The 15,208-nt window shown below is 46.5% G+C and overlaps 1 protein-coding gene across 1 annotated transcript in view; it reads right to left on the bottom strand.

The window, feature by feature from the left end:
• Positions 1-2,323: 2,323 nt before the first annotated feature.
• LOC111144020 (LIM and cysteine rich domains 1) overlaps positions 2,324-15,208 on the bottom strand; it is a 58,549-nt gene continuing 45,664 nt past the window's right edge. Inside the window, exons 5-6 of the mRNA XM_022498084.1 lie at positions 4,951-5,166; positions 2,324-2,982 (exon numbers count right to left, since the gene is read on the bottom strand). Of these exons, the coding sequence (XP_022353792.1) occupies positions 2,824-2,982; positions 4,951-5,166 (375 nt within the window). The 3' untranslated portion in view covers positions 2,324-2,823. The remainder of the gene's footprint in view (positions 2,983-4,950; positions 5,167-15,208) is intronic.

Below are 15,208 nucleotides of genomic sequence, written 5' to 3'. Positions count from 1 at the left end.
GAACATGTCTAGGGCCTGACAAGCTGTTCACCTGGCTTCTGAGCAGGGAGAAGGAAGCAAGGTGATTTGGGGCCAGTAAATTAAGAAGCTTGATTGTAAGGTTAAAAAGTTTTGCCTTTCTTCTGGGTGTGCAACAGGGAGCCCCTGACTGTTTTAGAAGAGGCCTGTGTTTCTGAGCATTTCATCTGGGCAGTGTGTGGAGGGTTCATGGTAGGGACACACACTAGGTGACTATTGTCAGTCTGGGTAGAAAATGTTCAAGGTGAAACATGGCCCTGGGGATGGAGGGAAAGCAATGACGGAGAGAAAAGACTGTGCTGAATGACACAGCTGACAGGAGGGGAGTGTCAGGATTTAGGTGTTCCATGTGGGAGCACGGGTGTCATTAGTAGACATGGGGATGGCAGGAGCATGCTCTGGGTGGTATCTGGTGGGGTCTGAAGAGGGACATCACTCCTACCCACAGTGGTGTGGACAAAAAACCCAGGACAAAATCAGTCGAGTATCATGCTGGGGTTTCAGCAGAGGAGAGAGCATGTATCCAGTAATCTCTCTGTCAAGTCATTACCACCACAGCTTAAAACTCTCTGAAGGCTCCGCATTGCTCTTTGGACAGAGATTATTCTTTTCCATTGCCCATAAAATTGGTGCATCTCTTGTGTCTCACACCCATCCTCCCTCCCTCTATGCACCACACTAGCCTTCTTTCAGTCCCACTCATGGGCCACAGTCACCTCTGTATTTCCAACACTAGTGAATAGGTATTGAATAAACTGATGTTCAACCACAGGGCCTTTACACATGACATCTGTGCATCCATCCTTAACCATTTCCTATCCCTCTTTGCTTGCTCAGAGTTCACTCACATTTTAGATCTCAGTCCAAGTGTCATTTTTCCAGAAGCACCTCCCCTGACCTCCCTAACTAGGTCCAGTTTCTTTTACATGCTTTATAAATACATGTATCTCCCCTTTCTATAACTTTTCATTGACTTGTAGGAGTATTTGCCTAAGGCCCATTCCCCCATAGACTATAAAATCCAGGGGGTAGGGGATACTGTTCTTTCTGTAAACACTCTATCTACTGTACTCAGTATGGGTAATGGAACTCTGTAATGCCCAGTGGTATTTGCAGAGTGAATTAGTGAGTGAGTGAATGAATGAGTGAATATTCCATTGGTGCCCCTGGGAAGGGATTGAGAAGTAGGTTATTCTTCAGGACAGACAGAATTTCAACAGGTGGTGTTGGTCTTCAAGAAACCAGCACAAAACTAGCAAAAGCACGGAAGAGGGCTTGATCAAAGGCAGTTGGTGAATGTCTAGGTGAAATAAGGAGATGGAAATCAAGAGAAACAGAGAGTTCCAAGGCCAGAAAGACAAGCCAGATTTTGGAAAGATTCAAATGTCAGGGAGGTCTTGGTTCTTAACTTGAGTCCTGGGGAGCCATGGAGGGTGGGGAAGGAAGGGAACACCCCCAAAGCTTCTCTGTGGGGAGACAGACATGACAGGGAAGCAGGTAGCTGGAGACAGGAACTGGAAACAGAAAACCACCAGGCAATTGTAATACCTTTGGTCAAAGGTGCAAAGTCAGGGTGCTGTAGGTAAAAGATGAGCAGAGTGAGATTCGGATGGGGAAATGAAAGAACCTTGGCAATGGATGGGAAGTTGAAGAACAAACACAAGCCACAGGTGACTGGGCTGTGAGCTTAGAAGACTCATGTCTTTTTTGTCTTTGGATCCCTCCGTAGAAAAAAGATAACTTTTCTTAGAAGTCGTGGAAAGGAAACTAATCTGGGAGCTGCATATGTTCAGAGAGGCCATAAAAAGAGAGGAAATCTGGCCCAAAGACCCATTCTGTTTGGCTTTTTCAGTGTCCAGTTGGCAACAACTGAAAGCACAGAGATTTCTCATAAACATCCCGTATTTCTTCAAAACTGCCCACACTGGTCACCATGTCCCCCGAGGCACCCGTTGGCTGAGCTCCGGTGGCTCCATGTGCCTACTCCCCAAACTCCACCTGGTCTTACTCCCAGAGGAGTTCCCTCATTACCGTGAGGGCAGCTGACTGGCTCCCAGATGCTGCTCTCTGGGGTAGCAGGAAATGTGACACATTCCCTCATGGATCTGGGGCTTCCTAGAATGGGGGGACACAGGGATTCGGCCTGGAAGACCTACACCCTCAAAGAAATCTGATGAGACACAGGTGATAAAGAGACACGCCAGCCCTTAGGGTGCTTCCTGCCACCACGAGCACTCAGGGTCACAGGGCTCACTGGACACAATGAAATCACGCCATGGTGTGAATAACTACACCAGGACATATGTGGACTTCATAAAACTTTTATTGATACATTTATCATGCCGAAAAAGGTTTTTATTTAAAATTCCAATTCCATTTGAAAAGGAGGCCACAAATGATTGTTGGGGTCCCAGCCTGTTCCGGGAGGAGCCCCCACATTCATGAGAAAGCACGCACATTCTACAGCTACGTGATCTGATCACCCAGAACTGCATTCTGGGAAACTCCTAGAGATCCTTTGCAGGATGCCAGCTGTGTCCTTAGTTGGTAGCTGGGAAACAACAGCAAAATAACTCCATTTTAAGACTCCTCAGAACATTGTTGGCTTTGAAACTATTGACCTCAAGGATCTACCACCACCCAATCTAGAATATATGTATGCATATCTATATATATTCCCACTGAAAAAAAATCACTGTTTTTGTTCCTTGCTGTTGGCACATCAGACCCTTAGGATGGCTTCAGCACACCTGGCCTTTCTTCTTGGTGGGATCCTGTGGGTTCTGGCTATGGATGGGCAGCCCTTCAGGAGTGCTTGGACTTGCTGCAAGTCGGGCACAGAAGCTGCCCCTTGGTGACGATGTATGCCCGGCCACTCAGCTGCTGCTCACAACCCTCACAGACAAAGTGCTTTCGGTGCCAGGCCAAGTCCTCCACGCGCTGGTAGTCCTCCGAGAATATGATCTAGGGGACGGGAACAGAGGAAATGCACGACTCAGGTTCTGTGCCTAGTAGAGACTATGTGTGGAGGACAAGTTGTAGATGGTGGTTCCTCCTCCCCCCCATTCTCGTCTTGACCTTTAAATGCATCAGTGGAGGATTCTGACCTAAATCTCAGGCAGTAAGTACAATATTTGGCACAGATCATGATTGCATTTTAGCTTCTTAGATGGGGGAAAAAAAAAAATTCTCTGCCACAGGCAGGTTTTACTTATCTAGCATCCGTAATACTCCTTGGCCCAAATTCAGAGCCCAGCTGTGTTCAGAGATGTGATTACATAACCCAGTGAACATGGCCCAACTAAGGACCAGTGGTCACACAGGGTCACACAGGGTCACACAGGGTCATTTGGGCTTGGAATAAAGTAACACTTTGAAATATGTATATATATGCTGAGGAATCCTTGAGGAGAGCCAAACAGTGTACTTCTTAAATACATTTTATGACTTGGGGGTCAAACAGGAATCGGGGAACCAGCTGCATGACATTGGGCAAATTATCTTTCTGTGCCTCGGTTTCCACATCTGTAGAATGGGGACATAAAAACTACCCATCCCACAGGGTTTTATGAGTGCTACATGTGTTACTACGTAAGAAGTATTTGGCATAGTGACTGTTTTATGACCCCTCCGGGCTGTTCTCTTCTCAAACATAAAATGTAGACAATGATGGTCTTTCCCTAAGGGACCACTGTGAGATGTAAATGGCACATCACATATAAAGTATGGAGCAAATGACTGACCCACTGTAAGCCCTTAATGATGGAGTGTTGTAACTCTAAGTATACTATTGTCCTCACAAAATTGAGATTGTGGGTGGGCGCCTGGGTGGCTCAGTTGGTTAAGCGTCTGACTTCAGCTCAGGTCATGATCTCAGGGTCCTGGGATGGAGCCCATGTCATAGGGCTTCATGCTCGGCAGGGAGTCTGCCTCTCCCTCTCTCTCTGCCCCTCCCCCTGCTCATCCTCTCTTTCTCACAAATAAAATTTAAAAATCTTTAAAAAGCATGAGGTTGTGGGGCAGGCCTGCTGACAATCCTTTTCCCTCTTAACCTCTCTCGATCACAGTTATTAGGTAAGACCCTTGTAGGAGTTCAACTTCGTATGGAGAGCAATACGTGAAAGGTGGGAGGAGGGAGGAGGCAGATACTGGCTCAAAATGAAGAAGACATTTCTAACCCTCATATGTGCCAGTGATGAAGGTAGTTGGTTTCCTGTTGTCATAGGCATGCAGACAGTCGTTACCATTATCATAATTATCATTGTCATTGTTAATATACTTTAGAGTTCCTCCAGCCTGAACTCATATTGGAGAGTCAAAGCCCTTTCATGGCATCTCTACTGTGTTAAGTTAATGTTTTAGTATTATACCATATCACTCTGTATTATATTATAAGACTACTAGTAGCTCCTGTTTATTAATTACTTGGTCAGGCCCTGTGCCAAGCATTTTTATGCATTATCTCATTTTATCCTCCTAGTAACCCCTTGGGATGGGTCTATTTCCTCCCATTTTATGAGTGGTAAATTGCGGCACAGGAATTATGTAACCACACCACTAATCGTGTAGAGCCAGGTTTGAATGTGGGCAATCTGCTTTCCAGCACACACCTCCTCCCCCCATACCCCCACAGTGTTCTTCCGAGCACTTACTAAGTGCCAGGCGTTATTCCAGGGATAAGACCTGACAAGAACGATGTGTCTAACCCATCCTGAACAACCCCGTGAGTGTGAACTGATTTCTGCCCCAGTTTGCAAATGAGGACACAGAAGCTGAGCGCAGGATTCGAGCTCTGAACCTTAGTCTTTCTATCTGCGGATCATATCCTCAATGAAGCCACATTCACCTTGGCCTCCGGGTCCTCTCCCATAGTCGTGGGAGGACACTCCCCACTCCCTAGTCCCCTGCCCCCTGCCCCCGGGGGCCTCTCACCTCATCGCAGCCAGAGCACCGGGGCCACAGGCTCTCACAGTAATGGCGGCCACACCAGGGTGCACCGTCCTTCCAGAAGTAGATGAGGTCCACCAGCGGCTCAGAGCACTTGACACACAGAAAGCAGGTGGGGTGCCACTGCTTACTGTACCCTGCCCTGTCTGCGTAGACCACAGGGCTGTCGGCGGGGGCCACTTCCTTGCAGAACTCACAGACCTAGAAGGGGAGGAGGACACCAGGGATACGAAGTGGTCAGGAGAACACTGTGACACGGGTTCAAGTTTCCACTCGTCTCTTTACTTCCCGAGGGCCCTCCAGCCAGTTACTGTACCTCTCTGTTCCTCAGTGTTCTCATCTTCAGTGTGGGATAACAACATTGCCTATCTAGTAGGTTGTTGTGAGGACTAAATACAGTAGGTGTTAAGCTCAGGGAACCTCAAATTTTTATCCTCCAGGACACTTTATGTTCTTACAAATTATTAAGAACCCCAGAGTGGTTTTGTCCATATGGGTAATAGCTGTTGAGATTTACCATAAGAAAAATTAAAGCTGAATAAAAAATTAAGTATTTATTAATTCATCTAAAAATAATAAACCAACATATTAATGGACATATTCGCCATTAAAAATAACTGTTTTCCCAAACAAAAAACTTAGTGAGAAGAGAGGCACCGCTTTATATTTTTGCAAATCTCTTCGCTGACTAGCTCAGTAGAGGATTGTGCTCATAACTGCTGTAGCATTTCATCTTTTGCATTATGTTGTTTTCTTTGCAATATAGGAAGAAAGTCTGACCCCTCACTGGTATGAAGTTGGTTAAAGGAAGGGAGGAGTATTTTAACAGCCTTTCCAGATAACTATGGAGATTCTTCCTTGATACTATATCCAAACTGGACAAGTGGTAGTTTCTCAAAAGTCAATGTGGCCTCTGAACCGTATCAATCAGCCTTCCATCCTGGTTACATTAAAACCCATGGGACACCTTGCACTTTGAATGGATCTTTTACCCACATATAATTATTCTTTAGTGAACTTCTACTTTTAGAAGAGTTCTAGATTTACAGAAAAATTGTGAAGATAGTAGAGAGAGTTTTCATATACCCCACACCCAATTTCCTCTGTTCTTAACATTTTAGAGTAATATGATATACTTGTCACAATTAGCCAATATTGGTATGTTATTATTAACTAAAGTCAACTTTATTTGGATGCTTTTAGATTTTACCTAATATCCTTTTTCCATTTCCAGCAATGTTACCTTTAGTCCTCATGTTTCCTTTAGGTTCCTCTTGGGTGACTTCTCAGACTTCCCTTGTTTTTTTAATTTTTGTTTTGTTTTGTTTGTTTTTTGAGAGAGAGAGAGAGCACGTGCACATGCGTGAGGGGGTTGGAGGGAGAAAGAGAGGGAGAGAGAGAAGCCCAAGGAGGCTTGGTGAGGATGCGGGACTTGATCTCGTAACCCTGAGATCATGACCTGAGTTGAGAGTCAGACAGTTAACAAACTGAGCTACCCAGGGGCCCCTAGACTTCCCTTGTTTTTGATGACGTTGACAGATTGGAGAAGTACTGGTCAGTTGTTTTGTCGAGTGTTACTTTCATGATAACATCTGGAGGAAAACCACGGAGGTTAATTGCCATTCTCATGACATACTATCCAGAGTACATACTTTATCCATCAGATCTTTTGAATCATTTTGGAGTTACTTCCTACCCCTCAAAACTCTGGTGATGCTGATGCTGATGGTAGCTCTATCATTTCCTTAAGACAGCTCTCTGTCCAGCACTATACTCAGGACTGGGCACTCCTTACAGAAATGCACCCCTTACAGAAACCCTAGAGAGTTACTTCCCCTTCTAATTTAGCTCCCTTTTAAGAAAATCATTATTTCCCTCCAGACATGGCAAAACTGAGGTTCAGAGAGATTCAGTGGTTGCTCAGTAATGTACAGCTGATAGGAGGCAAAGCTGGGATTTGAACATGGGCCAAGCCTGACCCGGAAGCCAAAGGTCTTTCTACTACAGGGTGTGTAGGCGTCGGCAAACCGCAGCCACTGCCAAACCCAGCTGCTGCCTGTCCTTTTAACACCCACCAGCTAAGACTAGATTTTATGTTCGCACTCCAATTCAGTGAAATGTTTTCTCCCAAAAAAGAATTCCATTTTTCTCATTGGTGGACCTGTATCATGGACTGAATTATGCCCCCTGCCCCAATTCCTATGTTCTCCTAATGTGACTGCATTTGGCGTAGGGCCTTTTAGCAGGTTATTAAGGTTAAATGAGGTCATAAGGGTGGGGCCCTACTCAGATAGGACTGGTGTCCCTATAAGAAGAAGAGAGACCAATCACCTTCTCTCCCATTCTGTGCTCGCACAGAGGAAAGGTTGTGTGAAGACACACTGGGAAGGCAGCTGTGTACATGCCAGGAGGAGAGGCTTCGTCAGAAACGTACTGCACTGGCACTTTGATCTTGGACTCGTAGCCTCCAGAACGATGAGAAAGTAGATTTCTGTTATTTAAGCCACCCAGTCTATGGCACTCTGACAACCCGAGGTGACCAATATAACCTGTATTACAAAAGCCCATACTTAATGATATTAGGTTTTGAACTTCAGAAATAGAAGTTGGTGGAAATTTGTTTTCTCTCTTGTTACATAAAGTACCTATATAAGATCATCAGTTTTGGCTCTTGGCCTACAGCACCTGAAATATTTACCACCTGGCCCTCCACAGAAAATGTTTGCAGAGCCTGGCTTTAGAGGAGAACTCGATCTGACTAAGCACCAATTAATTATAGGTCAGCCCCAACAGAGATATTGTTTTGCCATGCAAAGATGAGTAGGCACATTTTAAGAGTCTAAACAATTGGAATTCTTAAGTTATAGACTTGAATTACATACTTAGTATAAATTCTTATATACAAAGAGGAAATAAAAGTTATGATGCTGCAAAGCAGGGAAAGAAAACAAACGACAAGGAATGCCCCATGTACTGACAGGGGTCCCTAAGCACAGCAGTTGTTGAATGAATGGCTAGATTTAAAAAAAAAAAAAGTGTGTGAGTCCTTCACCACAATGAAAACCCTGTTCCCCTGTACATGATTGAGTCCCAGCTCCCATGGAGCTCATCAGAGGGTCTCAACCAAAGACAAGTGATGAATCATCATTCACTTATTTTCACCATCCCGTTGGCACAGCTGGGAGGTGTAAAGTCTTTGGCAAGCACTGTATGAGTACCAAGTGAATTTTCTGTCTGTCTGGCTTTCTGTATTTCACAAGACAAAATTTCCAGACCTTTTCCTCCCTAGCAGAAGGGACTTAGTGTCCATCCACCACCCAGCTGGGTATCACTGTGATATACTAGTGGGGTTCCTGATTCCAGGTTTCCTAGATGTTTCTTAATGTGGAAGCAGGGGGTGGGATAAAAATGCACCTGGTTGTGTCTGGGGAACATTGGAAAGCACCCACAACCCACAGAAGGAAACAAAGGGATGGGAGGTCAGAAAGTTTGGGGGCTGTGAGCCCAGGTTATGGTTGCAACTTCTGGAGGTAATGGGGAGCCATTACTGGTTCTTGAGGCTGGGAGCACTGTGTTTGGTTTGTACCGTAGTGAGATAATTCTAGTGGCAGCAGCAGTGTGGAGGGGGAAGGAAGAGAGAATAATCCATGCCCACAGAGCTTTGGCCCCGCCACATCTGAAAGCTCTGTCTCAAGGTCCTCCCTCAGTGAGGAGTATCCCTTCCCTCACTGTTCCCCCAGCATCCCTGGCTCATGGCCTTATTACTACTAGTAGCCTGCCCTTTTCAAAGCAAACAGTGTCACTGCCATTTTATGAAAACAAGATGTCCGGGTAATGAGCCCTGTCAGCATGTGTCAGAAACCAATTTTCTTCTCTGGCCTCTTAGTTATTTTCTGTATGCTTTTCCCTATCATCTCAAAGGATAGAAGATCTGACAGTGTCCCGGTTATGTAAGCCTGGTGGCCCCTCAGAGGTGAGGGGCAGGCTGGCAACCAAGAGTTAGAAGGCTTAGCCTGCTTGGCTCCTATGATCTAGGCCCTGCCTTTCTCTGCACAAACTTATTCTCCTACAACCTTGGTACTGAAGTTGACAATTTCTGAATTACAGTGGATGGTTGAGAGTGGAGCTAGCTGTGTGACCTTATGCAAGTTACCCAACCACTCTGTGCCTTAGTTTTTTTCATCCATCAGGTGAGGACACTAATAACATTAACACCATATAGTTGTTCTTGGGATTAAATGAGATAATAGAATTAATGGACTTTATAAGGGCTCAATAACAACTGGCTAAAATCTCCTGTTGTTTCTACCCCAGCCTTCTTTATAGAGGAGCGGCCTGTAGCTCAGAGGGGTTAAATCACTTTCCCAAGATGACAAGGATATGTTGAAGGCAGGATGTGCTTTTGGTTTGAAGGCCTGGGGTTTCTTTCCGTAACACCATGATCACGCAGATTGAGAGGAGGTTTTTCCTACCATCGATGAGCTTTGTTTTTTCCCATTGCCAGTTTTTCCATCTGTGCTCAGAGGACAGAGTTGTATGAATTGCATTGCCAATAGCTACTCCAGACTCTGCTATAGTCAGTCCCTTCTCCCAATCCAACCCCTGTAAGACAGTGGTTCTCAGGCCTGCATCTGCCCCAGCTCCCCCTAGAGGGCTCGTTGAGACAGACTGTTGGGTCCCATACCCAGAGTGTCTAATTCAGACAGGTCTGGGATGAAGCACAGGAATCTGCAAGTTCCCGGGGATGCTGGTGCGGCCAGGGGACTCAGTTTGAGAACCACTATCATAGAGTGTCTACAAATGACCTTAAAAATGAGCTCGGCAGAAATGACATCACCAATTCAGTTCAGTCACAGCAAAAGCTAATTCGGATTCCTGGGATGCTTAAGTTCTGGACAATTTTTAAGAAAGCCCAGTGTGGTCATTCTCAGTCTACTTTCCCTATGAAGGAGATACTGTGGCCAAGTAAAAGTCCCTTGGGACTATGTTAAAAGGCATAGAGAAGAACACTCATCACTAGCATATCAACTGGTCCTTCTTCATACTGTCAACCATCTACAATCAGGGCTTGCCCTTGAGAATCTAACATCTGCCATATAGCTTAGTTTGCAGACTATTTCCCCCTGGGGGGAGGAGGTGTGGCATAAATCTTTCATTGGTGGAACAAAGGTGAAGTTTCTCCTTGTGCCACTGAAGTTTGGCTCTGTCCCTGTTCAAATGGTGAGAGATTCTGAATGAAAAATGTCTAAATGAAAAGGTTTGAAAATTCTGTACTTTGGGGCTTTGTTATGTGTAAAACCACCTGCTTGGAGAAAACTGAGGAACACTTTAGATGGCACTGCCTTGGGAGCTAAGACGCAGTAGGGTTGAGGTTCCCTTGGTCATGGTGTGGGAAATGATGTTGGCCAGTTCTTGGACATGCCTCCAACCAATGGGATGTCTAAGTCCCTTCCTTTGGTTGTGGCCCCTCCTTAATGACTTGCTCTGTTGAACAGAATGTAGTGGGAGGGATGTTACAAATTCCTGAGGTAGATCATAAAAGACAACTCAGTCTCTTCCACTGGAATCTTTCTCTCTACACACACCTTGGGAGTCCTGGGCAGGTAGGAAAGGAACCCCGAGACCTCTGCCAGGGAAGCCCTTTGGAGAAACCACACAGAGAGAGGGGAAGAGGCCCAGGGAGCCCCTCCTGGCCACTCCATCCCAGCGGTTTGTGTCCTCTTAGCATTGAAGCCACAGACCTGTGAGACAACGAGCTTCACAAGCCTCCAGCTCCCAGCCTGCCAGCTGCTCCAAACGATGCCACATGGGCAGAGATAAAATAGCCCCACCGAACCCTGCCCAAATTGCCAATTTGTGAGGAGGACATGTGTTATTTTTTTAAGCCTCTATACCTTGGGGTGTTTTGATATGCAGCAGTAGGTGACAAGAACATCCAATGTGGGCACACAGAATTATTAAGTCTTCTGAAACGGGAGTCACCGAGACACCAAGTGTTTAAGGCAACAGTAGATCAGGGACAGTGGCCAAGGGTTACGTGGCCAAAGAACTATCTCTCAGGACGGAGCTGTGTTGGCCTTCAGAGAATGATCATCAGATATGGAGAACCCTCCGAACCAGCAATAATCTCTCTCGAGGTTGCCAGAAGTTCTGTCCCAATCATTCTGTTCTTCTCTGGAAGGCTGTTCTCCAAAGGCCTACTCAGTTTAAACCCAGAGTGCCTTGTGAAAATCTTACTATTACAATACAGTAAATATTAACACAAGGGCCTTGAATTCAGGCGCTGGGTTCTTTCCAACACAAATACTCAACAATTTATTTATAAACAGCATCTCCCCATTTCCTCTTATGGTGATTATTCACCATCTTTGCTTTGGAGGCTCGTGTATCCCAGAATTTTTTTTTTTTCCTTAGTTTCTTTCCTTTTTTGGCCCAGTGTCATTTCTGGCATCTTTAAACTCTTGTGTTCTGTTCCCCCACAGTCGTCTTCCTGAGACTCCTCACAGTACAGATTGGGAAGGCTGGATGCTGTGGTCGGGCTGAGGGCTTTGGAAGGAGAACCATGTCATTGCTTCATCACCAATGAGCACTTAAATAAATCACCCACCTCTCTGAGTCTCAGTTTCCTCATCAGTAACATATGGCAGGCCCTAGCTCACGGGAGAGGCTTTACATATGGTAGTCACCATTGCTGGCCAGCCGTTTCACCTCACGCTTCTTGGGGCAGATCATTGAATATGGAGCTCTCTGCTGAGCAAGGCAACATGTTAGGCATTTCTAACGGACTCTCCTTCACTGTTTTTTTCTGATAAAGGGGGATGTGGAGCCAGGAAGGTTTCATAAATGGTACCCTCTGAAGAGAGGCCATCAGCCTGGGGTGTTCTCAAATCCAGCTTTGACAAGGGTGTAGGCAAGGACTGGCTTCCCACCGAAGGAAAAAGCCTTACATGGGGTCATCTCTGTTGCAATGGCCATGCGTGGTTCCTGCAGCTGCATGGGAGCTGGGGAAATAGAACCTTCCACTTGCTGGAATCCTGGTGGGGTTTGGGGTAAGGCAGGCCTTTGTTCTAATTCTGGCTTAACCACTCACAAGCTAGATGACTAGAAAAAGGGGAAAATTATATTTCGTAGGAGAATTCTTAGAATTCAGTAAAAAAAAAACAAAAAAACAAAAAAACAATGGTGTGAAGCCTTTGGCATAGTCCCGGGCACAATCTAGACAGTTAAGGCAGCCGACATCACCAGCATCATCATCCTATTAACTTATAACAGCAAAATGAAAATGGATAAAACCAAAGTAATTCATTAAAAGCTAGTAACCATCTTTTACAGTGGTTGTAGTTCTGGTTTAGCAAACTACATCTGTGGGCCAAATCCAGCCCACAACTTGGTTTTGCAAATAAAGTTTTATTGGCACATGACTGTAGTCCTCTGTTTAGATCCTGTCAATGGCTGTGTTAGAGCTAGAGTAGAGTAGAGTAGAGCTAGGCCAGAGTAAGTAGTTGTGATAGAGACCGTATGGCTTGCAAAGCCTAAAATATTCACCATCTGCCTTTTACAGGAAAAATTTGCCAGCTCCTGTTTTAGTCAATGGAATATGATGCAGCCCAGTCCAGGAAAAAAAAAGATGCTTGTGAAGCCCATGTGGCAACATGGAAAAGTATTTTCTGTGGGAAAAAAAAAATCCCTTTAATGTCATTAAAATATCTCCATTGTAAAGGAGGAGGGAGGCAGATGTGGAGAAGCCTGGTAACCATGGTGATTTTCTGGGCCTTTTGGCCTGGGTCCTCCAGCTCAGACAGGGCTCAGGATGTGGGGGTGGGGCGCTGGTTTCAAATTCCCGGAGAGGGGCTGGCATGAAAGCCAGCCTGCAGAGCCCACAAGCCAAACATCTGCTGCACAAAGGTTTGGAAGTCCCTTGCCCACAAATATGTCCCTTGTTGGGTCTGGAGTCAGGCTGAGCTGCCAGCTGCTGTCAATTTCTATCAGAGAGGCGGAGCTTGGTGGGAGGGGTACTGCAGGGAAGGGGCTGGGTGGGGGGCACCCGGCAGGGATGATAAATACTAAAGGGTGGAGATTACATCGACTGCTATGTTTTGGCTTTCTTTCTCCTTTCTTCAGTTACAAGTTTGGGATGTAGGGAGAGGCGGAAATTCCATGCCCAGGAAATCCGTATATTTCATTTCTGAGAAAATACCAAGTAAGCATTCTCAAGGCGGGGAAATGGTTTGGTGGGGCTGTTAACAATCAGAGCATTGAGGTCATTGCCCTTGCGGCCCAGGCACTCATAGGTCCCATCTAGGTGGGAGAGGTGGGGAGCAGAGGGCCTGGAAAGTGGATACAGAGCTTTGCCATTCTGGAGTGAATGTTCCAAGTTGCTGGAGTTGGCAGTTCCCTGGCTATGGAGCCCTGTGAAGCCCTCCAAACCCAGGAGAACTCACGGTGGGAGGGATTGGCGTGCCGTGGGCAAGTCCTTCCATTGTTCTTGGCATGCAGAAAAGAGGCCCCCAGATTCTTCACTGGACTGGGCTGTGGGTGATTCCTAACACTGCCATTCACCCAGCAAACCCAAGTACACACGCCTTTGGTGGTGGTGTCCCCACCTACCCAGGTCCCACCCCAGGGCTACTCAGACTGGTCAGGACTGGTAACGCACAAGGACGTGGGATAAAGTCCCAGCCTCACCGATTATCAGCAAGCCTCTTAACCTCTCACTGTGTCAGGTTCCACATCTGTGAAATGGGTGTGACAACCTCAGCCTCTCCCGCTAGTTGTTAGGATGATTCTAGAAGACACGAATGAGCCTGCTGGGCAGTAACAGACACTCTTCCACCTGCCCACTGATTCCTTGCAGGCACATACACATGGGGCAAGTAGAGGAAAGAAGGAGGTGAAATATTTTGGGGTTTTAATTGGCTTCACTGATTCAAAGAGCATACTTCGGGAGTGACAGCGACTGAGTTAGTCCCTGGGATTTTCTGCTGTCGTGTCTCCTCATGAACACAGATACCTCTGACAGCATTTCTCAGGTGTCCTGCCTCTCCTGACCTCAGTGTAATAATGATGCTTTCAGAGGGCTGCTCTGAGGTACCCAAGGGTAGCCACAGCTCTTGGGTTCACTCTTCAGATGTGCCTCAGCTGATGTGAGGTTGCCCTATCCCGTCGCGGGGTGGTGGTGGGGGGGCTTGTGTGCAGGCCCAGAGTTAGAAAGATGGGATGTCCATCTGTGAACCGTCCTCAGATCTGAGTAACCCTGCAGGCCTGGACACATGAGGGAGTTGTGCTCAAAGGTTGCTCTTCCTACAAGCGGGCTGGCCCACCCACTGTTCTAGGGCCTCACCCCTAAACTCAGCCCATGGGGGCATTTCCACATGGGTGATTTGAAAAAGGCTTCTGGCAATAGTGTTCCTCTGGTCTGGATAACACTTTCCTCTGAGCACATTTTGGTGGAGGGGCTTGGTGGAGGAGACCCCACTGTATGACTCAGCTGGCATCTGGCCCCTCCCAGGCTCTCTGAGGAAGAACATCATGGTTGACAGGCTGACGGTAGCTTGAGGGAGCCAGGCAAGCTCACTGGAGAAGTGCCCTGTGGTGTGGGCTGACTGCAGCATGGAGGGAAGGGAGCCTGTGGCCTCAGGCTGCTGAGTAGTGCGGTTGCATGGGGCTATATGGCAATGTCTAAAGCCATTCTGTGTTTCCAGAACTCCCCACAGACCATTCAAGGAATGGGAGAGTGCTGTGCCGTGTCCTCAAAGCTGGACTGCCTAAGCCAGCAGGCCAAAAACATCTAGAAAATGCCAGTGTTGTCATCTCTTCAATCCTCACCATAGGCCTCTTGGGTGATATCATTTTTCCTGAGCTTATATGTAAAATTATTTTTATACTCCTTAGCAGTGGGTCTTAAAGAGTGACCCCCAGGCCAGCATCAGCATCAGCCTGGGTGCTCCGTAGAAAAGCTGAGTCTCTGGGCGTACCTGCCCCTATTAAGCAGGGAGCTCTGGGGTAAGGCCCAGACCTCTGAGTTTTAACCAGCCTTCTCTGTAATTTTACTTTGAGAACCACTGCCATAGCCTACCAGAGGCTTTCAGAAGTCCCACCACAAAGAAACGCATGTAGTGTTGGTCACTCTACTGTCTCCTAAATTCACATGGCCGTGTAACCCATTATGACCTAATGTCCATTAGCTTTCCAAGGAACACTCTTTGGGCAACAGGAAAGATGGGCCTGGGGTCTGACAGAAGTT

The sequence above is a fragment of the Enhydra lutris genome, unplaced genomic scaffold (genome assembly GCF_002288905.1).
Source record: "Enhydra lutris kenyoni isolate GAN:26980312 unplaced genomic scaffold, ASM228890v2 scaffoldscaffold10, whole genome shotgun sequence".
NCBI lineage: Eukaryota > Metazoa > Chordata > Mammalia > Carnivora > Mustelidae > Enhydra > Enhydra lutris.
This window is presented reverse-complemented; position numbering and strand designations above follow the sequence as displayed.